Below are 26,048 nucleotides of genomic sequence, written 5' to 3'. Positions count from 1 at the left end.
GGACCAGAAACACATGAAGCTCCGCGCAGAGCCTACCACGCCCCACGCAGCCTTCCCTACCACCCACCTCCTCCGCATCGTCTGGGTCCACAGCTCCCTGCAATCATCCTAAGAGTTCATTAGCTTAATTACTGACGTGGCGAGGACCGCCCAGGAGCCTCCTCACTGCCGTCTGGCTCCCCTCAGAATGGGGCCACAGGGATGAGGGGACAGGAAGGGCCCAGAGGGTGCGGGCTGCGGCTCACCTCGAGAGTACAGCGCTTGGCGGGGTTCAGCACCAGAAATCTCCGCAGAATGCTCTCGCAGTCTGTAGACATGTAAAAGGGCACCCGGTACTTCCCTCTGAGGACTCGTTCCCGCAGCTCCTGCGAGGACAGGGCATGCTAGCCTCTGCAGACAGGCCTCACTCCGCCTCACCCCTGCAGACAGGGCTCACCCCCCCACCTCACCTCTGCAGACAGGGCTCACCCCCCCACCTCACCTCTGCAGACAGGGCTCACCCCCCCACCTCACCTCTGCAGACAGGGCTCACCCTACCACCCCATCCCTGCAAACAGGCCTGCTCCCCAACCCCTCCAGGTCCAGACCTTCTGGAAGACAACCAAAGTTCTAGCCCAAATACAGTAAGGAGAACTTAGCTCCACTCTCCTGACCACACTTTCTCATCTGTGAAATGGGGGCAACTCAAAAGTCCTCCCCGACTTTAAGACAGGGCATCACAGAACGAGCTTCCTCCCACCTCAAGAATGCTGGGGTGACAGGTGTGAGCTGCTGTACCCGGGTCATGTGGTGCTGGGGACAGAACGAGGAGCTTTTCATCTTCACAGTCAGTCACCTGAGCCTCAGACTCTTAACATTTCTAGTTTTAATATTTTTTGTTTTTCCAGACAGGGTTTCTCTGTGCAGCCCTGGCTGACCTGGAACTCTCTCTGTAGCCCAGGCTGGCCTCGAACTCAAGAGACGCTTCTGCCTCTGCCTCCCGAGAGCTGGGATTAAAGGCGTGCGCCACCACAGCCTGGCATGGGACATTGCTCATATCCCCTCAGGACCTGCCTGAGGGGTTCACAAAGGAGAAGGTGTGGCACGGGCTTGTCACGTATGTAGGAGGAGAGGGGTTCAGATTCCTAAACCCCAGGGAAACGCCCAGTGAGCATGGTCATGTCTGTGCATCCAGCCTTGAAGATGGAGGGGTGGTTACCAGAGAATCAAGAACAGCCACATCACAGAGCTCCGGGTGTGACAGCCTCCCTCAGGCGTCCACAGCATCCACCACACACAGGACGACACAGGGCTGGAGGTGGGGGCAGTGGCTGATGGTGAGCCCTGCTTTAGCGGAGGATCTAAGTTCGGTTCCCAGAACCCACATCAGGCAGCTCAACACCCTTTCTCCGGTGACTCTAGTCCCACGGGACGCAATGCCCTCTTCTGGCTTCTGTGGGCACCCGCACAAATGTGAGCAAACACATGCACATACACATAAATAACCATGCGCGTGCGCACTAAATAGATAAATAAATAAACAAATAGCTAAATCAACCAATCAATCAATCAAAAGGAGCGCGGCTGAACTGCAGACTGTGCATAGAACGACAGGATATGAAGGTGGGACAAGGGCCTGGGGCAGCTGAGCTTCTGGCCGGACCTTTGGAAATGTCTCAGCCTCGTATGTGAACTTGCCCAAGGCTATCCCACAACAGGAGCTCTTGTCTCTGTGCCCCGGGCACCCCAAGTTCTTCAGCTTTGCATCAACAAGCATGAGGGCCAAGTCTTGGATGAAAGGAGGGGCTGGCTGAGGGTCAAAGGGCTCAGCCCTTCACCCTGGGACAAAGAGTAAAGGCATTTCCTGCTCCTTACATGCTCTCCTGTGGCCCAGGGAGCTGCTGAGGAATTCTTCCAGGAATTACTCACCAGGGGACACAAGATAATCCAAACTGAGAGACATTCTGAAAATAACTGACCACAGGTCAAACCACTGAGTGCCCCAGTGAGGGGCTGGGGGCGTGGCTCAGTGGTAGAGCCCCTGCCTAGAATCCCCCAGTGAGGGGCTGGGGGGGGGCGTGGTTCACTATTCCTTAGACAAATGATGTCTAACTTGGGCCTGTAGGGTGGAGGCCAACCCTGTCTCAATGTTGCATTTCCTGTGTGTGATCAGCCACAGGAAGATGTCCCGAGTCTCAGGAGATAACCACCTCAGCCTGTAAGGACAGAGGGACACAGTGTCTACAATGAACTGTCCACTGGGGCATCAATAATGACATGGCTACGTGTAAGACACAGGCAGCTCCGGGGCTGGATGCCGGCCAGCGTGGACCTCCTGAAAAGTACTGCGTGTCTCTACTCGCTCCTTGCAACTTTTCTGTGTACTGGCAATGTTTCAAAGCAGAAACTTCAAAGGGAAAAAACCAAAAACAACAACAACAACAAAAAAAAAACCCACCTTCGAATCACCCTGATGACACACACCCCACACTTCAGTAACTCCCAATTATCTGGGTTCTGTGTCCCTCCCAGCACCGGGCAGCAGCTGGTAACATTTTCTGTTTTGTACATCCTTTTGTTTTCTGCCTTGACCCTCTGTAGGAATGTGCAGCGGATTTGGGTGGAATCTTTCTGTCTGGCTTTGCTTTCTTGTGGTGATGAGGGCGGAACACCGGGTTACAGCCTCAGCTTCCTTTGACTTCTGTGAGACAGTACGCCGCTAAGATGCCCAAGACGACTTTGGCATCCCCCTGCCTCAGTGTCTTCAGTGCTAGAATGACGGGACGGGCATGTCCCATTCCATATGGCATTAAAACCAGTTTGTAAAATCACAATTCTGAGGGTGTTTTAGTATGTCTGGTGAATACACCATCATCACCACAATTCATTTTAAAATATTTTTTTTAATCATTTTAAAAGAAGCCCTATGAGAGCTGGGGTGTGGCTCAGTAGTAAAGCCCCTGCTTAGAATCCCCCAGTGAGGGGCTGGGGCGTGGCTCAGTGGTAGAGCCCCTGCCTAGAATCCCCCAGTGAGGGGCTGGGGGCGTAGCTCAGCGGTAGAGCCCCTGCCTAGAATCCCCCAGTGAGGGGCTGGGGCGTGGCTCAGTGGTAGAGCCCCTGCCTAGAATCCCCCAGTGAGGGGCTGGGGCGTGGCTCAGTGGTAGATAAGAGCCCCTGCCTAGAATCCCCCAGTGAGGGGCTGGGCGTGGCTCAGGGGTGGAGCCCCTGCCTAGAATCCCCTAGTGAGGGGCTGGGGTGTGGCTCAGGGGTAGAACCCCTGCCTAGAATCCCCCAGTGAGGGGCTGGGGCATGGCTCAGGGGTAGAACCCCTGCCTAGAATCCCCCAGTGAGGGGCTGGGGCGTGGCTCAGGGGTGGAGCCCCTGCCTAGAATCCCCCAGTGAGGGGCTGGGCGTGGCTCAGGGGTAGAGCCCCTGCCTAGAATCCCCCAGTGATGGGCTGGGGCGTGGCTCAGGGGTGGAGCACTTTGCCCTCAGTCCCACCCCTAGTCATACTCACACAGTAAAACCCCTGAGCCCCTTAGCTGTTCTCCTTTCCTCCACCCTGACCTTGGGTAACCACTAGTCTGCTTTATGTGGATTTCCCTGTTCTGGGCATTGCACACAAATGAAGCCCTGCGCTGCCCTTCTGCCATTGTTTTAGAAGTCCCTCCCTCCTGCCATGTTTCTGCCTCTCTTACGCACAGTAGATCTGAAAAATGGGGCATGGCCCAGAAGTTTCTAACATTTTCCCCCAAGCAGGTCAATACTAGAACCCAAATCCTCCAGCTATGCAGCTCACAGCTTGGGCGCCAGTATCACTGGTCACATGGGCTTCCCTCCAGGCACCAGGCACCCAGGTCACCCTTGCGCCTTGTCCGACCTTGTGACCTCGAGCCCGGCTGACCCTGCCGCCCTGTCCCTGGCACCTTGAGGTTGTGCCCATCGAAGGGCAGAGAGCCGCTGACCAGTGTGTACAGGATGACACCAAGGCTCCAGATGTCCACCTCTGGCCCGTCGTACTTCTTGCCCTGGAACAGCTCTGGGGCGGCATACGGGGGGCTCCCACAGAAGGTGTCCAGCTTCGAGCCCAGTGTGAACTCATTGCTGAAGCCGAAGTCGGCGATTTTGATGTTGGCCTCTGCATCCAGCAACAGGTTCTCTGCCTGAAAGGAAACGAGAGGCCAGAGGGTGAAGAGAGGCTCACTGTGGAGCCTGGTTGACCTAACTTGCCATCCTCCTGTCTCTACCTCCTCAGGGCCACCACACCCAGTAAATGTGGTTCTGTGCATGCTAGGCTAACGCTCTTCAGAGGGAGCCATGCCCGCAGCCTGGTAACATTTCCTTTCCCGACATCTGAGGGGCCACGGGCCAGCCTTGGACCTGGGAAACCACTTTGGTCAATTCCAGTCTCCTTCACTAGGTGGCGCACAAGCTCCAGGTTAATTCTCCCCATCAACCAACCAGCGGGCTGAAGGATGATGGCAAAGTGCCTGTCTGCCTCACAGCCACAGCCAGTATCCTGTTTCCACAGCCATTCCACAGTGGGCTTCCAAGCCTACTTAAAATGTCTGCAACCAGGCTTCCTTTTTGTTGTTGCTGAGACAGGGTCTATGTGGCTTTGACCTCACTGCACAGCCCAGGCTATGTCCCAACCACGTCCTAAGTGCCGAGGCCACAGGCTTGCAGCCCGCACGAGGCTTGCATTTCAGCCCAGGCTGTCTTCAAACCTACGGTCATGCTCCAGCCTCATCCTCTCGAGAGCTGGAATTACAGGTGAGACCAGCCACACCCCAGGGTTTGCTGTTGCTGTTGTTGTTATTTTGGGACAGCGTAGCTGAGGCTGGCCCTAAACTTCTGTTGATTCTCATTCGTCCCCTGTGGCTCAGACTGAACCCAAGACCTCGTGAGTGTCAAACAAAGTGCCCTTGCTGTGTCTACTTGCCAAGTTCTGGGATTTCAGGCAGGTACGGGCCACACTGAGCTGGCCCCCGGGTTTCCACTGCTGTTTTTATTTATTATTATGTGGGCATGGCTGGGGAGTGGGGTGGGAGTCGTACACAAACTATAAAGTCAGCTCTCTCTCCTTCCACCACGTGGGTTGGGTGGGATGGCAACCCTCCCCCAGGGCTCTGAAAGATGAAGAAACAACTCTGGTCCCCAGGCAGTTTGTCTTTAGAGCCCTTAGTGCCCAGCCCAGCACATAGTAGGTGCTCACAAAGGCGACCCAGACCGGTCTGCACGGAGCCTACTGGGCTATCCGGACTTCGACTTCCGTGCTCTTTGATTTGGAGTCACCAGAGAGGCTGGGCGGGGCCCTAGGGTCCCTTTCCCATCCGCCGCTGCTGGTGCTGTGTGCCCTGTGTCATCCTAAGCCCTGCGCTGAGTGACCTGGACCTGAAAGTGCCGTTCTCACGGCTTCCAGAGGTCAGAAAGAACGATGGTCAGAGATACATCCAGGCACTGAAGGCCGAATACTGATACCTTATCATACCCTGGTGTCCTCCCAGAGGCCATCCTGGGACACTTGGTCCCAACGCCCCAGCACAAATGCCTGGGGAAGAACCCTGGGAACCGGGTGGCAGCTGGGGAGGGAGGCCGGGCTGGCAGGGCTGGAGCCTGGAGTCGCAGTGGGAGGGGCTTACCTTTAGATCCCTGTGTACAATGTTCTTCTGGTGACAGTAGTGTACAGCTGACACAATCTGCAGTAGAAGACAGTCAGCCGTCATGGAGCCACCGCCCACAGCCGACCTCCATGCCCAGTACCTCCTCTGGGCAAAGGCTGAGGCCCACAGGACCTCGGCACACTTCAGCACCCCGATACCGGATATTCTCACAGTCAGATCGCTCATGTGCACGTGCACGCACACACGTGCACAGACAAACACGCACGCGTGCGCGCGCACACACACACACACCGCGAGGACCCACATACCTTTCTCTGTAAATTCTGTAGACTGTGTGTGTGTGTGTGCGCGTGCGCGCGTCAGTCAGCGCGTGCGTGCGTGCGTGCGTGCAGAGGTTGACATGGGGCCTGCCTCAATTGTTCTCTACTGTATTTATGGGGCAGGGTGTCTCTCTCGCTGAACCCAGAGCTTGCCAATCTAGCCAGCATGGTTACCCAGCCACAGTGAACCCGTCCATCTCTGTCTCCTGGTGCCGCGGTGGAGGTTAGCCACCCAGCCCACCCCGCCCGCCCACCCACCCTCTGGCTGGCTCAGCAGCTCTTGCATCCACGGAGCCATCTTCCCAGCATATCGGGTTCCCTCCCTCCTCCATCCCTTTCGTGACACACCCTCATATAGCCCAGGCTAGCCCCAAGTTCTGCGTGGCCCAGGACGACCTTGAGCTCCGGACCCCCCTCTCCCCCGGTCTCGATCCTCGAGCGCTGGGGGACCACCCAGCTTTGTTACACTTTTCCCATCCTCCCGACCCTCACCCCGGCCTCCGCAGCTACACCCACCTCCCTCACTTGTATCCCCCAGGTCCCCAACGGCCGCCTCCCACCCGAGTCCCTGCACATCCTCACCCCTGAACTTGAGCATCTGCACGGCACGCCGCTCAGCACGCACCCTCTTCCCAGGAGCCAGGGGCACCCTGCCTCTCACCTGTCTGAACTTGGCTCGGGCCTCTTTCTCCTTCATGCGGCCATGGGACACGAGGTAGTCAAACACTTCTCCTGCAGATGGAGAGGAAAAGGGTCAACACTGGATCCAGAGGGCAGGAGGGTGTGTGAGCACAGGGCATGGGGTGCAGGGGGCATATGAGGGCAGGGTGTGGGGTGCAGGGCGTGGGGTGCAGGGGGCATATGAGGGCAGGGTGTGGGGAGCAGGGTATGCCGGGAGCAGGGCGTGGGGGCAGGGCCTCACCTGCACTGGCATACTCCATCACCAGGTACAGCGTCTTCTCAGTCTCTATCACCTCAAAGAGCTTGACTAGGGGGAGGGGAGGGGGAGGACTCGGGCTTAGGTGAGAGTGGGAGAGCCCCATTCTCCACCCAGAGCCCGCAGCCACCTGCCAATCACCACAGGCCTTCCGCCACAACCTCCGAGGCTCTCTCAATGGCTTCCTACTGGCAGCCCGGGTTTTCCAGGCCGCTCAGCCTCCTTTCCCTGCAGGAGAGTTCCAGCCTGATGAGGCCTGGGACCTGTGCCCGCTGCCAGCATCAGCACTTACATGGTAAATACATGCGGCTGCCACATCCAGGAGGCTGAACTGTGTTCCTCTCCTCTGCCTTACTAATGACAGCATACGGGTTCACAGGAACCGAATACAATGTATCACAGGGCTCATCTTATCCAGCCGTTACAACCTGGACACAGATGCTTACTCCAGGAGGCCAAGCAAAGCTCAGGGAAGGAAGCCATTTGCCCAGAGTCACTGGGTCTCTGTAATAAGGTCTCACTCTCCCTTCCCAAGGCTCCACCCCTGGCCTGCTTCCGGCGGCCGCCTGTCCCCTCCTCACCGATGTTGGGGTGGTTGAGTCCCTTCATGATTCGGACTTCTCTGAACAGCTGGGCAAGGTCAGAAAGGAAGAACAGGGGTGAGGGGAACGGGTTTGGGGACCTTTCCCCGCCAGGCCTGGTTCGGCCCCACCTCCCACCCGGCACTGCGTTCCCACCCGGGCCCCTCTCTGGGCCTCACCTTCTGCAGGCTACTGGGGTTCAGCTGGGTTTTATCAATGATCTTGATGGCGACCTAGAGGTGTAAGAAGGCGGGAAGGTCAAAATCCCCCAGCTCAGATCACATAGCAAAGTTGGGACCAGCATGGGTTACATGAGACACGTGAAATATTATCTTAAATACCAAATGTTAATCAAGCCTTAACTGAGCTAAGGATGATGGTCCATGCTCATCACGCCAACAGTGGGGAGGCAGAGGTCAGCCTGGTCTACATAGCAAGTTCCGGGCCAGCCAGGGGCTGGAGAGATGTTAAGCACAGCGATGGTTCATGCAGAGGACCCTGCAGAGTTCATTTCCCAGCACCCACCTGGCGGCTGGCAACCGTCAGTAACTCTAGTTACAAAATGCCCAATGCCTCCTTGGTCCCCTGTACTCATGCACATATCCACTCACAGAAACATAGACACACAATTTAAATAAATTAGTAAATAAATTTTACAACAGGTGTGGCGGAGCACTTGGGGGGGGATCTCTGTGAGTTCTAGGACAGCAGGGAGACCCTGTCTCAAAAAAAAGGCAAAATAAACGTAGAAATTTAAAACAAACATAATAAATCTATTTTTTTTGGGGGGGAAGCAACCTCTGGAATGGAATCCGTACCCCACATATGGGGAACAGCCTGTGCCCTTGCCGGATTCTCACACATGGGTTTTTGAGAATTCTGTCAGGTACTTTCCAGGCCAGTATTGAGACGATCATATGGTTCCTTTCATCTGTAAATGTGAGCAAGCGCAAGCATAAAGTGTGGAATGAAAACGAATTCTTTCCTGGGAGGGGCCCAGCGCTGTTATCACACGGCTGGTGCTAATTCATTTGCCCGATTCTATCCCTAATACTGTCTTTGAGATGGGGGCACGGGGGGGGGGGGGGGGGAGGGTCAAACAGCTCGGCAGGTAAAGGTATTTCCGCATAGCCTGACAGCCTGAGTTTGAGCCTTGGAACCCATGGGGTAAAATAAGAGAATTAATTCCTGCAGGGTGCCCTCTGACCTCTGTACACATGCACACCCACAAAACAAATAAATGGAAAAAAAAACAAAACTAAAAGGAGTTTTGACTTGAGCCTCCGTCAATCTAGCAAAAACCCATTTCAAAAAGGAAAAAGGTTTTAATCTATATTTACACTGATGAGCAATACCAGCCTGCCATTCTGTTTCTTAGGATTTGTTTTGCTTTTTTAAAAGCCCTAGATAGACTGGAACTCACTCTGTAGACCAGGCTGGTCTCCAAACTCACAGGGGAGATTCCCCCCCAGCCCCATGAGCCACCATGCCTGGTCCTTAACCAAATCCAAGGCCTTGTACAAGCCAGGCAGCCCCTCTACCATTAGGCAGGGGCTTCTCCGATGAGCCACGCCCCAGCCCCTCACTGGGGGATTCTAGGCAGGGGCTCCACCACTGAGCCACACCCCCAGCCCCTCACTGGGGGATCCTAGGCAGGGGCTCCACCACTGAGCCACGCCCCAGCCTCTTACACCCCAGCATTGAGATGGACTTGGGAGCAGGACAGTGGATGCAGTTTAATGACAGAACCGGTCAGAAGGTAAACAGGTGAGAGGTAAAGACCCCTGATGTCATATTTGGTCCCTCCCTCTCTCACACACACACAACAAACAAACAATACAATAAAAATACTAGAAACCCGAAGAGGAAGGCAGGCAACACACCTGTCACCTAAGACTTCTGACAATTCAGGGAACTTTCTAACTCATTTTCTTTTCCTACCGGGGCTGTTCCGGAAAAATCTAAGCAAGCAGGGGCTAGAGAGATGGCTCAGCACGTAAGACCGCTTGCTGCTCTTCCACGGGACAGCGTCTGTCCCAGCACCCACAGTCAGGCAACTCCTAAGTGCTAAGTGCCTGTGACTACAACGCCAGAAGCTCTGATGCCCTCTTCTGACCTCTGTGGCCTTGTATTCCCACGCACAGACAGACAGACAGACACACCACACACACATCAATCACACACACACACACCACACAATCACACACACACCACACACACAACCACACACACACCAATCACACCACACAATCACACACACACACACCACACACACCACACACACCACACAATCACACACACACCACACACACACACCACATTCACACACCACACAATCACACACACCACACACAATCACACACACCACACACAATCACACACACCACACAATCACACACACCACACAATCACACACACCACACAATCACACACACCACACAACCACACACACACCACATACACACACCACACCACACACACAACCACACACACACACCACATACACACACCACACAATCACACACACACACCACACAATCACACACACACACACCACACAATCACACACACACACACACACCACACACACCACACAATCACACACACACAAAGTTAAAAATAACATTAAGACCAGGTGTGGCAAGCACACGCCTTTAATTACAGCACTCAGGAGGTAGAGTTGGGCAGATCTCCGAGTTCAACAGCACTTGTCTCAATAAACAAGACAAAACAAAACAAATAAAAGTAACATTTAAAAAAAACCACACTTTATAAATTTTAGGTCAGGCGCAGAGGCTCACACTTTTAATCCCATCACGAAAGAGGCAGAAGCAGGTGGCTCCTTATGAGTTTGAGGCCAGCCTAGTTTATTTAGGGAGTCCAAGGACAGCCAGGGTTATTTAGAGAGACCCTGCCTCAAAACAAAATAAAACCAACTTTAAATTTTGATAAGTGGAGGATTTCCCTGTTTAGAAGGCCAACCAGGACCAGTGCTGACCTCGAACCTCCTGAACTGCCCTGCCCTGCCATCCAGTGCCCATCCTCTGTCATCTGGTCATCTGCACTCACCTCCCGACCCGTAAGGATATGCCGGGCCAGCTTGACCTTGGCAAAGTTGCCCTTCCCGATGGTCCTCAGCAGGCGGTAGTTGCCCACATGGGGTTGTTCCTCGGGGCAGGAGGCGATAGAGTTCCGACAACGGGCGCCCAGGGAACGGCTAGACCAGGATGGTCCTTTGTCCGAGGATCGGCCACTGCCCAAGGTGCCATGCTGCGTGGAGAGAAAGCATGTGAGCACCCGAGCCGAGGGCCAGGTGGGTGGCTCTCCGGAGCTCCGGCCACTGTGCCCTCCAATCTCTTTGCAAACCAGGGTGGTAGGGAAACAATGAACAACGCTTTTGGGTCACCACCTCTACCCCCACAGAGGCCTCCAGCAGGGGCTGTGCCTAGGTGGTGGAGAGCTTGCCTAGCAGGCATCAAGCCCTGGGGGCCAGCACTCTGGATGCTGGAGGCAGGTAGAATGGCATCCTCCACTATGCTGAGTTCCAGGCTAGCCTGGGCTACATAGCAAGCTACTCCTTTTGTTTTGTTGAGAGAAGCTCCTCCTAGTGCCCAGGTTGGGCACTATGTATCCCAGGGCCAGCCTTACTGTCCCGTCCTCCCCTACTTCTCAGTGGCTGTGATAATTGTGAATCACCACAGTCTCAAGCAAAACCAAGTGCCTGGGAAGCATTTCAGTGGTGGGCGGAGTGCTTGCTTCCCTGGCACGAGGCTTAGGGTTCTACGCCCAGCGATGTACAAAAACAGGGGCTTCCGAGACCCCCCCTTCTCACGCCCGGGGCTGCCAGCATCCGGATTTCATCGTTCCAAACGCTGCCAACCTCAACCCCCAATGAACGTCGACCTCCATCCAGACGCAACACTCCTTCCCCGCCGGCACAAATCCCAAGCACCTTATCTTACCCGTCAACACCCCTGGGCTAGCCCCAAGTCTATTTTTCTTGGGGTGGGAGAATGGGGAGGTTGGGAGAGGATCTCAAGTAGCCCAGGCTTCCCTCCAACTTGCTATTTAGCCAAGGGTGACCTTGAACCCTCAATACTCTGGCCTTGGCCCACCTAGCGCTGGGATTACGGGCCTGAAGTCACCACAGCCAGCCTTCCAGCCCCTCAATTCTACACCCTGCAAATACATCCCAGTCATTTCTACAGTGGCCCCTTCCTACCCGCCAGTTTTCCATGGTTTGAAAAAATTACACTGGAAACTCTTAGCAGTAAGTCAGGCACTGTTGGCTCTTGAGAACCTTTAATCTCAGCACTCAGGAGGCAGAGGCAGGTGGATCTCTATGAGTTCGAGGCCCGCTTGATCTACACAGAATCCTAGAACAGTCAGGGCTACACAGAGAACCCTATGTTGGGGGGAGAGGGGGAGAAAGGAAGGAAGGAAGGAAGGAAGGAGAAAAGACTCTAACAAAAGAGTTTTATATTCTTCTTTTTTTTGGGGGGGTGGTTGAGACAGGGTCTTCAGTAGCCCAGGATGGCTTTGAACTTACCATGTAACTGGAGAAGACCTTCAATTCCCTATGGCTAGAATGCCTTTCTTGCGGTACCCTACTTATTGACTTATTTTTTTCTTTAATTTTTAAATCTGTTTTTTGGGGTTTTATTTATTTATTGACACTTGGTCTTACGCTGTAGCCCAGGCTGGCCACCTGATTCTGCCTCCTAAGGGCTGGGAACACATGCATGTCAGGCTTTATGTTACAGCCCAGACAGGGTCTCAGGTGGCCCAGGTTAGCCCTAAGCTCCTGATCCTCCTGCCTCAGCCTCCCAAGTACAGGGATGACAAGCCTGTGCCACCATGCCCACCTTGTACTTAATTTATAAGTGACTCTCCTGATCAGCCACATGTCTACGTGAACAGAGAGCTCGAGTTCGGAACGGGTACGGGCTCGGGGAGCTTCTGCTAGGGTCTTAGACGGGGCGGGGGAGATGCTGTCCTGCCATCATTGTTCCCTCAGATTCTCCTGCAAACAATAGAAGTCTTCATCCTGCCCCAGCGTCCCGTGCTGGCCATTCTGTCCACCTCTGCGTGAAACACTGTTTCATCCTGACCGCCCTCCGCCACCCTGCCTGAGGGTGACATGTGCCCTGCCCTGCCATCTCCCACGCCATCAGCTCCTCTGTCCCCGCTGGCCTGCCCTGCCCTGACTGGGAACCTCCAGGGACTGGGCCTCCCTCCATGTCCTCTTCACAGCTCAGGGAAACGGGGCACAGGGCAGGGAGGCAGGGAGAAGGCCAGACAGACAGAGAGCTGAGGCCTGGGCTGCCTGTGGCGGGGGAGCTCTGCCACCCCACAGCAACAACCGGCATGGACAGCCTACGTACCATCGCCCCCATTTTACAGGCAGGGGAAACTGAGGCCTGGAGCTGGGATCTGAACTCAGCCATTATGCCAAACTGACATTTTTTTTTTTACAGGTATTACACTAGACTGACCCATACTTCTACACCTGTTCTTGTCTTTTGTTCATAACTTAGAGGAGTGCTCCTCCACTGAGCCACACCCCAGCCCCTCACTGGGGGATTCTAGGCAGGGGCTCTTCCACTGAGCCACGCCCCAGCCCCTCACTGGGGGATTCTAGGCAGGGGCTCTACCACTGAGCCACACCCCCACCCCTGATTAACACGTGCTGTACTATCTCTCAGTTCTTTCACGAGTTCCTGAGGCAGGATCTCACTGAGTTGCCCAGGCTGGCCTTGAACTCACTCCGTTTTCCGGACAGTTCTTGAATTTAAGTTCTGCTGGCCTCTGCTTCCCAGGTAGCCGGGATGCATGGCAGGCTTGGTGGGCTTTGCCCTCTAGCCTCTTGTGAGGAAGCTGTGTGGATGTGGCTGGCTCCTATCCAGTCCCAGCCTTTGTTGCTCTCTGGACTGTGGGGGCACAGGGGCCTCCCTCACTGGGCTCCGTTGGGAACCGAGTGTGGGTGAGGTGCTTGTCTGCACAAGACTTGGCGGATGGTGTCATTCATCTAGTAAAAACCACGTGGGGAGCCGGCGTGGTGGAGTGAGCCAGTGGACTCTGCTGCTTGGGAAACCGAGGCAGGAGGATTTCAAGTTCCCAAGATCTTGTCTCAAAATTAAAATTAGAATGAGAGTTGAGGGGGATGGGGAGATGGCTGGCGTGGTAAGGTGCTTACTGAGCCAGTGTGAGGACTTGAGTTCAGATTCCAGTACCCACATAAAAGCTGGGCATGGCGGAACACACCTGGGTGCGGGTGGAGAGAGAGTAGAGGTAGGCGATACTAGGCACTTGCTGGCCAGGCGGTCTAGCTGAAACAAGAATCTCTAAGTTCACTGAAGACGGAGTATTTCAGAAACTAAGGTTGGAGAGTAATAGAGGAAGATGCCCAAAGCTGACCTCTGACCTCTGTCTTCCACAGGTGAGCACACATACATACACACACACACACACACAAAGAAAGGAGTACACAATGCAGTGGTAAAGCTCCTGCCTAGAATCCCCCAGTGAGGGGCTGGGGTGTGGCTCAGTGGTGGAGCCCCTGCCTAGAATCCCCCAGTGAGGGGCTGGGGTGTGGCTCAGTGGAAGAGCCCCTGCCTAGAATCCCCCAGTGAGGGGCTGGGGCGTGGCTCAGTGGTAGAGCCCCTGCCTAGAATCCCCCAGTGAGGGGCTGGGGCGTGGCTCAGTGGTAGAGCCCCTGCCTAGAATCCCCCAGTGAGGGGCTGGGGTGTGGCTCAGTGGTAGAGCCCCTGCCTAGAATCCCCAGTGAGGGGCTGGGGTGTGGCTCAGTGGTGGAGCCCATGCCTAGAATCCCCCAGTGAGGGGCTGGGGTGTGGCTCAGTGGTAGAGCCCCTGCCTAGAATCCCCCAGTGAGGGGCTGGGGTGTGGCTCAGTGGTAGAGCTCCTGTGCAGCATGCTCAAGCCCTGGCTTTTTAACCCCCAATACTGTGCTACAGATGTGGTAGGCAGAGCCCTGGCCTATGGTACAGTACCTGCTACTTCTGAAAAAGAAAAAGACTCCCCCAGGCTGCTTGGTTCTGAGCTCCACCGGGTTCCCTCACCGCCTCTCCCTGCATCCCTGCTCCACTGTGAGTCCGGTCACAAAGAGCATTCTCAAGCCTAGACTCAAGCTTCTCCAAGGCTGATGGAGAGAGCGCTGGCCCAAGGGCACCCGGCGGCGGTGTGTGGATGAGCAGGCCCCGGACTCTGGCTCAGCTGCAGGCTCCTGAGTACGGATCCTCCCAGATGCCAGAGTCTGCTCACAGCTCCTGGCACCCAGGAGGGGCGGGCGGGTGTTGGAGATGTGAAATAAGGTCTCTGGTCCCTGCTGAGCCAACAGCCTGGAGAAGAATCCCTGTTGGGTGCTGCCAGTGGGCTCCCGGGCGCACAGGAAGGCAATCCACTGAAGGCTGAATGGCCGAGGGGACCCCTGCTCAGGGGGCAGCTGGGACAACGCCCCCAGGGGTCAGAGGCAGGCGCTAACCCAGCCAGCACCACCAGCTGGCCCGGTCCTGATGGACCAGTGCTCTAACGCCAGGCCAGGCCCGTTGCTAAGGAACACAGGGAAGCAGGCCCCTGGTCTGTGAGCCCTAGAAGTTGGGGTAGAAGAGTGTGTGTGTCCCTATGTAGCTGTCACCAGGTAGCAGAGAGGGGTCTGAAGCCTCAGACTGCACGGAGAGATGGGTGTCACTTCAGCCAAGACACAGTCCCACTTTCTACTGGAGTTGTGGGGGGGGGCAGAACCACCCATCGAGTATCCCCACTAAGCGCCAACAATCTTAGGAGCGTGGGAAAGAGAAAGATTTGGGAATGCAGGCTCAGAGAAGTGAGGTCACTGGCCCGAGGTCACACAGCAAAGTGATGTGAACCCAGGTCTATTTGAATAATTAAGGTAGCAATAGCCACAACTCGTGAGCTGAGGAAGTCCCTGTCGGGGAGGTGCAGCCACCAACCCACTTGACAAGGAAACTGGGCCTGAAGCAGACTCTGTGAGCTTGCCTGACAACTAATGACAGCTGCAGTTGAGAGCAACGCGCCTTCTGACTCAGAGCCACAGTCACACCAGCAGCCAACAGCCATGAGCGCCGCCTGTGTACCAGCCTTCACCCACATGCCTCCGGTAATTCTTTGCGGGACTCGAGTCGTTACCCCCCACCTCCCCAACACATACATACTTTCCAAGGCAAGATTCAGGTTCAGAGAGGGAGAGCCAGGAGCCTGAAGACACAAACAATGCTACCTGGCACATGGAGGCAGCATTTGAACCCAAGACCCGGGAACCCAAAGTGGGTGGGGCTGGTTGAAACCTCCAACTTGAAACTTGGGGCAGTAGGGGAGAGGGGCAGACTGGAGTATCTGTGACATCACCGAGACAGACAAAGGCCTCTGATTGTACACAGGAGGCAGAGACAGGTGGATCTCTGTGAGTTCGAGGCCAGCCTGGTCTACAGAGCGAGTTCCAGGAAAGCCAGGGCTACACAGAGAAACCCTGTCTCAAAACCAAGTGTCTGGTTGGGCTCTGGGGGTGAGAGGGTGGTGGAGGAAGCCACATCCTAGGGGGAATGGATTGATGAGTTGGTTTTTAGGGACCTGGAGAGCTGTCAGAATTATGGGAAATGCGGAGGGGGGCGTGCTGTGAGAGAAGGGAGCCCAGGGATGGAAGGCAGGGTGCAGCCAGGATCCCTGAGCTGAAGCTCCAGGCTCAGGAAACTCTCAAAAGTCAGGGCTATAAGGGCCCAGCACGGGGAAGTCAAAGGCATGGGCAGAGCAACGCCAGAGGGGAAGGAAGGTTTAGAGCCTGAGAGTCTGGGGGTGCACATCTGGGGGGCAGGAAGCGGAGGAGAAAAGCCTAGCATGGAAAGGGGGCTCCAGTTAGCGGGAGTCCTGGGGAGGGGTGTGAGGACGGGTCAGGACCCTGGGAGGCGGGCTGGGGCTTGCCTGCAAGCTGAGGAGGCTCAGGAGGAGGCCAGGAGTCAGCCTGGTCCAGGGCCTGGAAACCCAAGCCCAGGGATGGAAGCCTGCAGCCTGGAAGCCAAGACTTCCTGTAGAGAGACCAGGCGAGTCTGGGTCGCAGCTCGGGGAGCCCAGCAGCGCCAAGGGTCCAAGGGCAGGGCTGCCGGGCCGAGCAGGGCCAGGCCAGGGAGCAGAGACACCTTGAAGGAGCCAGGCAGGGCCCTGGGCCCAGGTGGCATTTGGCTTCCTGGGGGAGGCGGCTGCTGGGGACGGACTAGGGGCGGTGAGGGGAGCCAGCACCCGGACAAACAGGAGGCAGCGAAGGCAGCAGCAGGGCCAGGCCGGGTCAGGCCTGGCTGGGGACGGGGGGAGGGAAGCGAGCCGGGAAGGGTCGAGCCGAGGCTGCGGGCAGCCAGAAGGGGACAGAGCCGGCGGCCGGGGAGGGAGGGCTCCGGCGGGCAGGGGAGGGGGCTTCCTGGAGGGCCGGGACCGGGCGGAAGCCAGCGCTCTGCAGAGGGACGGGAAGGGTCGGGAGGCAGGGGCGCCCCTAGGGGTCGGGCTGGGCCCGGGCTGCGGGAGGAGGGAGCACCGAGGCCTCAAAGTCGTGGGGAGCGGCGGTGGGGGCCGAGCGGCCGGCAGAGGCGTCGGGGCCGGCGGCTGCGAGGCTGCGCCCCGAGCCAGGTTCCCCGAGGGGCCGGGCCCCACTTACCGCGTCCGAGTTGCGATCGTTGCCCGGGGCCAGCGCCGTCCTCGAAGACATCTTCCCTGGGGTCCCGGGAGGGCCGGGGGCGGGGTGGCCGCGTGGGGGGGGTGGGGATCGCGGGGTCCCCTCTCCTCCCCTCCCCCCCCAGCCGACCTGGGGACGCGAGCTCAGAGAGCCGGGCGCCGCGGACGCCCGAGTCCTCGCCGAGCGAGCGAGCGAGCGAGCGCGCAGCCGGGGGAGGGAGGCACCGAGCGCCCTAGTGGCCCCGCGCAAGGGGGACCCGGGGCGCCATCTGGGCGGCCGGCAAGCAGGACGGTGCACGGGCGGGGGCCGGGGAGGGGGCGCGGAGCCGGCCCGGGGCGGCGGCACAGGGAGGCGACCGCGGGGCCGGGGAGGAAGGGACGTCAGGGGGAGGGGCGGGCGGGGCCCGGGGCGGGGCCCGGGGAGGCCCCGCCCCCGCCGCCGGCTCTTAAAGGTACAGGCCCAGGCCGGCTCGGGGGCTCTGGGGGCGGAGGCAGGTCTGGGCGCGCCGGTCCCCGGCAAGTTCTCACAGGAGAACCGGGAGTCCTCGGCCAAGAGAAGGGCAGACAGATGCCGGGGAGAGCAGAGGGAGATGTTGAGAGATGGGAGAGACACACACAGACACAGGGACATCCTGACAGCCGCGAGAAGCAGAGTGACAAAGAGGGACAGAGAAGCCAAGGGCAGAGACCAAAGGACCGAGGGCAGAACGGGGACGGAGAGAGACACAGAGAGAGAGACAGAGGAGAGACAGAGAGACAGACAGAGACCAGGTACCAAGGCGGAGGGGGGGGGACACACGAAAGAGACAAAGAGAAACTCAAGAAGTTGAGATCTGCAGATACAGATCTGCAGAGAAAAGGAATAAAGAACGAGAGAGAGAGAGAGAGAGAGAGAGAGAGAGAGAGAGAGAGAGAGAGAGAGAGAGAGAGAGAGAGAGAGAGAGAGGGCTGTGCGTGCCTGTCATCCTAATACTCGGCTGAGTTGCTGTGAGTTAGAGACCAGCTTAGACTACACAGCAAGATCCTGTCTCAGAAACAAACAAACGAAAAACAAAACTGAAGCCAGGCTGTGGGGTGAAGAGGAGACAGAGATGGAGGAGCTTGTGCTGGCTCTCCACCAGAGGTAGAGAGTGCAGTGACTTGCACCCTTCCTGGTGGGTGACAGGCAGCCCCAGCTGGCCTCACTTTACCAGTCTGTATAATTAGGGGGAGGGAGCCTGGGTTTCTTTCCTCTCAAGCTGGAAGCCCAAACAGGTATAGGCCTGCAGGGCCAAATAGACCAGAGAGGGTGAGAGCTGGGCTGAGGTCACACAGCACAAAGAAAAGAAAGGGGGTTTGCATAACCCTGGCCTGGAACCAGGTGCTGGGGGTGTGGTGGGGGAGGAAGGTCTCTGTGCTGCTGTCTTTAAAAGTCTATCCAAGCCTCAGTTTCCTTTGGTGAAAATTAGATGTTGCCAAGCATGGTGATGTCCTAGAAGATTCAGAAGTTCTAGGGCACCCTTTCAACTACACAGTGAGTTTGGGACTAGCCTGGGCTACACGAGACCCTGTCAAACAGAATGAGGGCAGAAAAGAGAAAGAAATTATTATGGGACTGGGACTAGCTGTGAAGTATAAACATTATTTAAAAACTAAATTATGCAAGCATACAAGTAAGCAAATTATATTAATATTCAGGTTGGGGAGCTGGAGAGATGGCTCAGCAGTTAAGAGCACTGACCTGTCTTTGCAGAGGCTGGGGTTCAGTTCCCAGCACCCACAGGGCAGCTCACAACTATCTGTGACTCAGTTCCAGGGAACCTGATGCCCTCTTCTGGCCTGGAGGCAGTGTTACACACACACACACACACACACACACACACACACGCACGCACGCACGCGCGCACGCAGAACACCCGACACAAAATACACATACAAGCTATAAAAGAAAAGGGCCGAAGTAACAGCGAGTGGCAGAGCAAGGATTATTTCCTTATTGCATTTTGAGCAATTTACTAAACTGGGCGCATGCGTGAGGAGGTCAGGGGACAATGTTTAGAACTCATTTGTGTCCTCTTACTCTCCCAGGATTAAACTTGGGTCATCAACCTTAAATGCAAGCACCTTCACCCTTGAACCGGCCCTCCAGGCCTATGCATTTATGTGCCTGAGACTGGGTTCTTGTGCGACTGAGGTTGGCCTTGATCTCCTACCTCCACCTCAGGGAATGCCACCACACCCAGTTACACCTGGGAAAGTTGGGTTTGGTTTCTTTAACAGTGGAGAGCTACAACACAGACTCACTACCACAGATTATGCGGTCCCTCCCACATTTGGGGAAACCGAGGGGTCAGAGCATCCACATAATTGTAGCCCTGAGAAATGAATTCCATTTTTACCACAGTGCTAAGTCCCCTGCCAGGTAAGTGGTTTTGCTTTTTGAGACAGGGACTCATTCCATAGCCCAGGGTGATCTTGGACTTCAGGCCAGCCTGTCCTGGAACTTGCTCTTGTAGACCAGGCTGGTCTCGAACTCACAGGGATCCGCCTGCCTCTACCTCCCGAGTCCTGAGATTAAAGAAGTGTGCCACCACCACCCAGCTCCAATTTTAAAATTCTTTTCTGCCTTTTTGTACATGTTCTTGATGTGTAGCACAGACTAGCCTCCAACTTTTAATCCTCCTGCCTCAGTCTTCCGAATGCTAGGAATTTGAACTCAGGACCCTGGTCTCTCAACTGCAATGGCTTCTTTTTTTTCCCCTCAGTAATAATAATGAAACCAAACTGCATATACAAATAAAACGCTTAAGCGAGATTAGTAGCAGGTGCCCAGCATCCCAGCATTTGTGAGGCTGAGGTAGGAGGGACTCTGAGTTCAGTCTGGTCTACACAGATTTCCAGGGTAGCCTGGAATGAATGTATATATATATATATATATATATATATATATATATATATGTGTGTGTGTGTGTGTGTGTGTGTGTGTGTGTGTGTGTGTGTATGTATGTATATATATATATATATACATATATATATATATATATATAATGACCATGCCTTTATTCCCAGCACTGGGGAGATAGAGGCAGGTGGATCTCTGTGAGTTCGAGGTCAGCCTCATCTACAGAGAAAGTTCAAGGACAGCCAGGGCTACACAAAAAAAAAACCTTGTCTCAAAACAACAACAACAAAAAAAACCATAAAAATAAATCTATAAAAAAAATAAAGTGGGGGCTAGAGAATGTTAAGGGAGGAACTCTGGGTGAGTTTCCAGGAGTCTTGTGACCCCCAAAGACTGTACAGCATAGAATGGGGTTCCTGAGGTGGGGCACACCCGCCCCCCCACGCCCCGCCCCGCCCTGCAGCCTTCCGGGACCCAGCTCTGACAGCTGCAGTACTCATGTCTACCACCAGGGGGCAGGCTGTTGTCTCCGTACTCACTCTTAGGGTCTCACTGTCCCCACTTTTCAATCCCTCCTACACGCCATCTCCCAGAAGCAGAGACTAAGTGTTTCGAAGTGGATGAAGCTTGAAAAGTGACATTTAGTGTAAGGAGCGGGACACAAAAGGTCGCATCCTAACTCCGCAGAGAGAAGCTGGAGCCGTGGATTCCTGGTGACCCTGGGCTTTGGGAAGAGGCAGAGGGATGGCTATCAGAGTCTCTGGATTCTCTTCAAGGTGATGGAGATGTCCGGGATGCAGATGCTGGCGTCTTCTGCTACAACCCTGTGACTGCACCAGGATTTGCTAAATCGCAAGTCATAAAAGGGTTAATTTGGGGCTGGAGAGCCGGCTGGCTCAGCGATTAAGAGCCATTAAGACCCAGGTTCAATTCTCAGCACCCACACACAGTGCTGAACACAGAGTAGTGGACAACCGTCTGTACTTCAGTTGCAGGGGATCTGTCTCCTTCTAGCCTGTTTGGGCATTGCAAGAGTGTGATGCACATACATATATGTAATTACTCACCCGCATGAAATAAATAAATATTACACTTTTGTTTTGTGTTTTGAGACAGGGTTTCTCTGTATGTATAGTTTTGGAGCCTGTCTCAGAACTCACTCTGTAGACCAGACTGGCCTCGAACTCACAGAGATCCTCCTGCTGAGAACTACATTTTTAAAACCATACCAGGGCTATCCCACCGGGTCCCCAGGCTCAGCCTCTGGGGCCAGCGGGGTTTCCTCTGAGTCCTGTCCCCTTAGCAGGAGATACAAGAGGTACACATGTTCCCTTGAGACCCCATCCAGGTCTCTATTACCCTAGAGTGCGGCTGTGGGCCCCTGTCCAGCTCAGAGTGTCTCCCCTGGGTACACAGGATGGTGTTGTTACCTTGGGAGGCGTGAAAAGCAGGCAGGAGGGCGGGCAGATTCCGGCAAAGCTGGGAGGGGGGGTTAAGGGTGGGGACAGGGGGCTGTGGCCCTTGTCACAGCAGGGCCCAACCACAGCCTGGCCTAGAAGGGCAGACAGATAATGGGGCCTTCCAGCCCCTGGCCCCAGAGAGGGAGGGGCTTCCTGACAGGAAACTGTCCTCCTCCAAGCCCCCCCTCCTCAGATCCAAGCTCTCAGCAGTCCTGGCCCAAGTAGTCTGGGGACTGGACAGCAAGAGGGGACAGAGGGTCTGGCACGGACAGGAGACAGGAGGTGAGTGTCTGGGGGTGAAGAATGCATGACCCCAAGTTCTTCCAAGGAGGGGTGCCCCGTCAGACCAGCCCCCAGAACCTGGAAGGCAGGAGGGCTGAGCGGGCAGAGGGAGGCTCGAGGCTGAGCGGTGGCTGTTGCGGGAAAGGCAGAGTGCAGGCCAGGCCTGGAGGGCTCTGGGTTCCAGAGAGGGAGGACTGCCTTGTAGAGATTTGGGGACCACTCTTGGAGGAGGGGGATAAGGAATGTTCGGCCCAGTGGGAATCCAGTGCTTGCTGCCTCCCAAGAGATGAGGGGTGCAGCACCCAGAAAACCCGTTACAGGCAAAAAAAAAAAAAAAAAAAAAAAAAAACACCTGCAATCCCAGCCCTAGGGCACTAAAGGGGGCTGAGGCAGGAGGCTCAGTTTGGGTTATATAGAGACTTCCAGCTAGTTTGAATTAGAGATGGAGACTGCCTGAACAAATAAATAATAAAAAGAAGACAGGGCTCTCAACACCGCTCAGCAGGTAAAGATGTTCTCGGCCTCGAGGAGCTGGGTTCCATCTCGGAGACCCACAGGGCAGAGAGTGCTGAGTATCGAAAGCTTACATTAGACCTTCACACAGACAAAATAACTAAATTAACGAATAACATTAACGAGAGAGAGACCCAGCAAGGCTGGGATTGGACATGGGGTCTGCTCACTGGTGATGGATCAGGGTCTTCAATGTGGCCATCGGTAAGAATCAGGCTTAAGGGCAGTTAGCCTGAAAGGACCACTTCCCCAACACAGACCTTGAGGACTCTTAAACACATTATTTTTCAGCCAGGCATTGATGGAGCACACCTTTAATCCCAGCACTCGGGAGGCAGAGGCAGGTGGATCTCTGTGAGTTTGAAGCCAGCCTGGTCTACAGAGTGAGTTCCAGGACAGCCAGGGATACACAAAGAGAAACAAAAATAATTAACTGAATAAGTAAATAAGAATTTTTTTTCCCAGTCTCATGTAGCCCAAGTTAGCCTCAAACTCTTGTATTGCCCTATATTGACACTCTGATCCTCCGCCTTCATGTTCAGAACTCCTGGATTTTAGTTCTGTGCCCTGTGCTCTGCCACACTGGTTTGGGAATCTGGGGTGGACTGGCTGCACCACTAAGCCACATCCCCTGCCTAGGCTTTTGATATTTGACCTCCTGCCTCTATCTCCCGAGGGCCAAGGTTACAGGCAAGCCCTTACCACACCAGGTTCGCGGGTTTGTCTGTACACAGGGTCTCAAAAGCGTGTGGTCCTCCCACCCAGGGGCCCTGGCGGGCTCTGGGATTCCAGAAGGCTGTGCCACCGTACCCAGCTCGATGCTGAGGGCTTGGGGAAAGGCTGGCAGTGAGGAAGAGGAGGAGGGGCCAGCAGAGGGAAACGCTGGTGGCCTAGACATCCTGCAGAACCCGGAGGCTGGGGGCTTGAGTGAGGCTCGGAAGTGAGTCAGGGGCCTGGGCACCGGGAGGCAGCGGAGGGCGTTAGAAGGGGCAGGATGTCGGGAGCCAGGTTGCAGAGGGAGGTGTCGGAGCCAGGAAGGGGAAAGAGGTGGGGGGGGGGGTTTGAGGTAAATGCTGCTGCCAGTTTGGGAATTTGCTGGGAATGTGCTGGGAATGGTTTGCGGCACACTGGGGAGGCAGTCGACTGATGGAGTGAGTGTAAATAAAGTCTGAGCATTGCTAGGTTCGGTTGGAATCAGCAGTCACGGGGCATGGAGGTACTGGGAGGGACGCAGCATTGTTTCATTGCAAGTTTGTGTGCGTGTGTCAGGCGCTCACGTGCTCTGGCGTGTAAGTGGAGGTCAGAAGACGACTTCTAAGAGTCCGTTTTCTCCTTCTACCACATGGATACAAGGCATCAAACTCAGTTGTCAGGCTTGGTGGCAAGTTCCTCTACCCACTGAGCCACCCCACCTGCCCCGAGCTACTTCTGGGTGAGGCATGCATTTCAGAAGAGGGAAGACTAATAAATCAGTGTGTGAATAGTGTGTGCCCATGGATGTATGTGTGTGTCAATTTTACGCCGCCATGGGGGCTCCAAGCAGGGGGTTGCTATGGTGACTACCTCATTCAGGGATAGGGATGCGGAAACTGGAGGGAGGTTGACAAACGGTGTGTATAGAAACCGGAGGGCTCCGAAGCAACCGCAGAGGTTTAGAGTCTGGAATGCAAGTGTCCTACAGGGTGGATGGGCATTTTACGCACAGCCGCGGCCTCTCTCCAAGGTATCCACGGGTCCACGGTTCTGCGGTCTTCCCCTTCACATTCTTCCAATGGGCCTAGTTCATGGGGAGAAAAAACAATGAGCATCCAGTGGTTTATTTACCCAATTTTGCCTGGAATATTACACAGCCCTTAAAACAGTGAACCAGGGCAGCCTGGCTATTTGTCAGTAAATGTCACAGGTCTGTGACGTTAGCAAGAGAAAGGGGAAACTCAGAGTTGCAAAACACAGACACTGCAATGCAAAGCCACTTCTGTTTTTTTGTGTCTTTTTTTTTTTAATCTTATGTGTAAGCATGTTCTGCCTATATGTGTATCAACACACCACTTTCATGACTGGAGCCTGAAGAGGCCAGAATAATAGGGGCATTGGATCCCCTAGGGCTGGAGTTTCAGACCACTGTGAGCTGCCTGCCATGTGGGTGCTGGGAATCGAACTCAGGGCCTCAGCCAGTGCTCTCAACCACTGAGCCGACCCTGCAGCCCCCAGTCTCTGTTTTGTGAGACAGGGTCTCATTGTGCATCCCAGGCTACCCTGGAGCTCACTATGTGGTCCAGGCTGGTTTTGAACTCAGGATGACGCTCTCATCTCAGCCTCCTGAGCTCTGAGATTACACATGTGGGCTATCACGCTGGACTATTGATTTAAATGTTTGGAATAGTTCATTTATTTGGTTGTTTTTTTTTTTTTTTTTGGTTTTTATTTTGTTTTGTTTTGTTTTTTGTTTTTTGTTTTGTTTTGGTTTTTTTTTTTTTTTTGGTGCTGGGGGGTAGAATCCAGGGACTGATGCCTGATGCATGTTGGGATAGTACATTATCTTCTTTCTCTCTCTCTCTCTCTCTCTCTCTCTTTTTGCCAGAGTCTATATAGTGAGGTTCTGGTTGGCTAGAACTGTATAGACCTCTATACAGACCAAACTGGCCTGAAGCTCACAGAGATCCTACTGCCCCTGCCATCTTGCTGACCCTAAAGTGTACATTTTACAAAAAACAAGGGGCCTTGGTAAAGCACGTGCTGCCAAGCCTGGGGACCTGAGTTTGATCCCTGGGACCCACATTAGAAAGACAGAACGGACTGCCTCATAAGTGCTGTGGCACTCTGGTGACCATGTTCACAAACACACGATGCGGATGAAGCCAAATGATGGCCCAGGGCTGAGGAATCTCAGTGGTGAAGCCGGGGTCCACACTGACCAGGCTCTGAGTCCTATGCACAACGCTGAAAGTAAGGTAAAATTAAAATGCCTCCTGTAGCTCACCAGTTCCCTCGGGAAACAATCCAAGTCCCTTGTCACAGAGTTCAGGTCCTGTGTGGCCTACTCCTCATGACCTCCTCCCCCCCAAGGAATGAACCCTCTGCCTCTTTCCTTCCTTTGCTTCCTGTTAGCACCCATTCCAGAGTGCCTGACCCATGCTCTGAGCCAGGGACGCAGAAATGATTGACACAGGCCCAGCCCTGCCCTCCCGGGGCTCTCAGACCAGACAGGGACCTGTCTGTCCCCAGGCAGGGACAACCACAGAGGGAACCATAGGGAGCCCAGAGGTTATAAGAGACCCAAGGGCCCGGAGTACTTCCTGGAGGAGGCAGCCTGCAGACAGATCTAAAGCATGGGGACCTGACTCCATGTGGGGAGACACGTAGACGCAAGCCCAGAGAAAGGAACCAGAGATTTAATACCTCCAGGGAGCTGTACAGCTCACAGACCCCGGGGACTATGATAAGGGGCCTGAACTTCGAACCAACAGCTCTGGGGAGATATAGAAGGTTCCGGAGAGGAAGGCTCAGGTTCACGCTACGTAAAAGTCTTCAAAGCTGAGCTACAAGGGCCAAGAAGCTGAAAGTGCATGGTGGCCCACTACTGTAATCCAGGAAGTGGAGCCAGGAGGATCGGGAGTTCAAGGCCAACCTGGGCTACATGATTTCTGACTCAAAAATTAAAATAAGGTTGGTGTGGTGGTGGCTCAAGCCTGTAGCCGTGCCTAGGAGATTGAGGCAGGAGGATCACCTCAAGTTTGAGGCCATCCTAAGCTACATAGCAAATTTTGGGTCAGCC

The 26,048-nt window shown here is 55.0% G+C and overlaps 2 protein-coding genes across 4 annotated transcripts in view; one reads left to right on the top strand and one right to left on the bottom strand.

The window, feature by feature from the left end:
• The window catches only part of Ercc1 (ERCC excision repair 1, endonuclease non-catalytic subunit), a 103,437-nt gene extending 86,430 nt beyond the window's left edge, over window positions 1–17,007 (top strand). For both annotated transcript variants that reach the window (XM_051207843.1, XM_051207844.1), the window contains one exon: window positions 16,998–17,007. The gene's annotated coding sequence lies outside the window, so the exon portion shown is untranslated. The remainder of the gene's footprint in view (window positions 1–16,997) is intronic.
• Mark4 (microtubule affinity regulating kinase 4) overlaps window positions 1–17,302 on the bottom strand; it is a 29,914-nt gene extending 12,612 nt beyond the window's left edge. Inside the window, exons 1-9 of one of the 2 annotated variants that reach the window (XM_051207835.1) lie at window positions 17,121–17,302; window positions 10,511–10,711; window positions 7,621–7,674; window positions 7,442–7,490; window positions 6,846–6,911; window positions 6,585–6,655; window positions 5,622–5,678; window positions 3,906–4,142; window positions 246–365 (exon numbers count right to left, since the gene is read on the bottom strand). In XM_051207835.1, the coding sequence (XP_051063792.1) occupies window positions 246–365; window positions 3,906–4,142; window positions 5,622–5,678; window positions 6,585–6,655; window positions 6,846–6,911; window positions 7,442–7,490; window positions 7,621–7,674; window positions 10,511–10,711; window positions 17,121–17,171 (906 nt within the window). In that variant the 5' untranslated portion in view covers window positions 17,172–17,302. The remainder of the gene's footprint in view (window positions 1–245; window positions 366–3,905; window positions 4,143–5,621; window positions 5,679–6,584; window positions 6,656–6,845; window positions 6,912–7,441; window positions 7,491–7,620; window positions 7,675–10,510; window positions 10,712–17,120) is intronic. The other variant, XM_051207836.1, reaches the window with a different exon arrangement.
• Window positions 17,303–26,048: the final 8,746 nt, after the last annotated feature.

Source organism: Phodopus roborovskii, unplaced genomic scaffold (genome assembly GCF_943737965.1).
Source record: "Phodopus roborovskii unplaced genomic scaffold, PHOROB, whole genome shotgun sequence".
NCBI lineage: Eukaryota > Metazoa > Chordata > Mammalia > Rodentia > Cricetidae > Phodopus > Phodopus roborovskii.
Note: the sequence above shows the minus strand (reverse complement) of the source record. Positions and strands in the feature narration are given on the sequence as shown.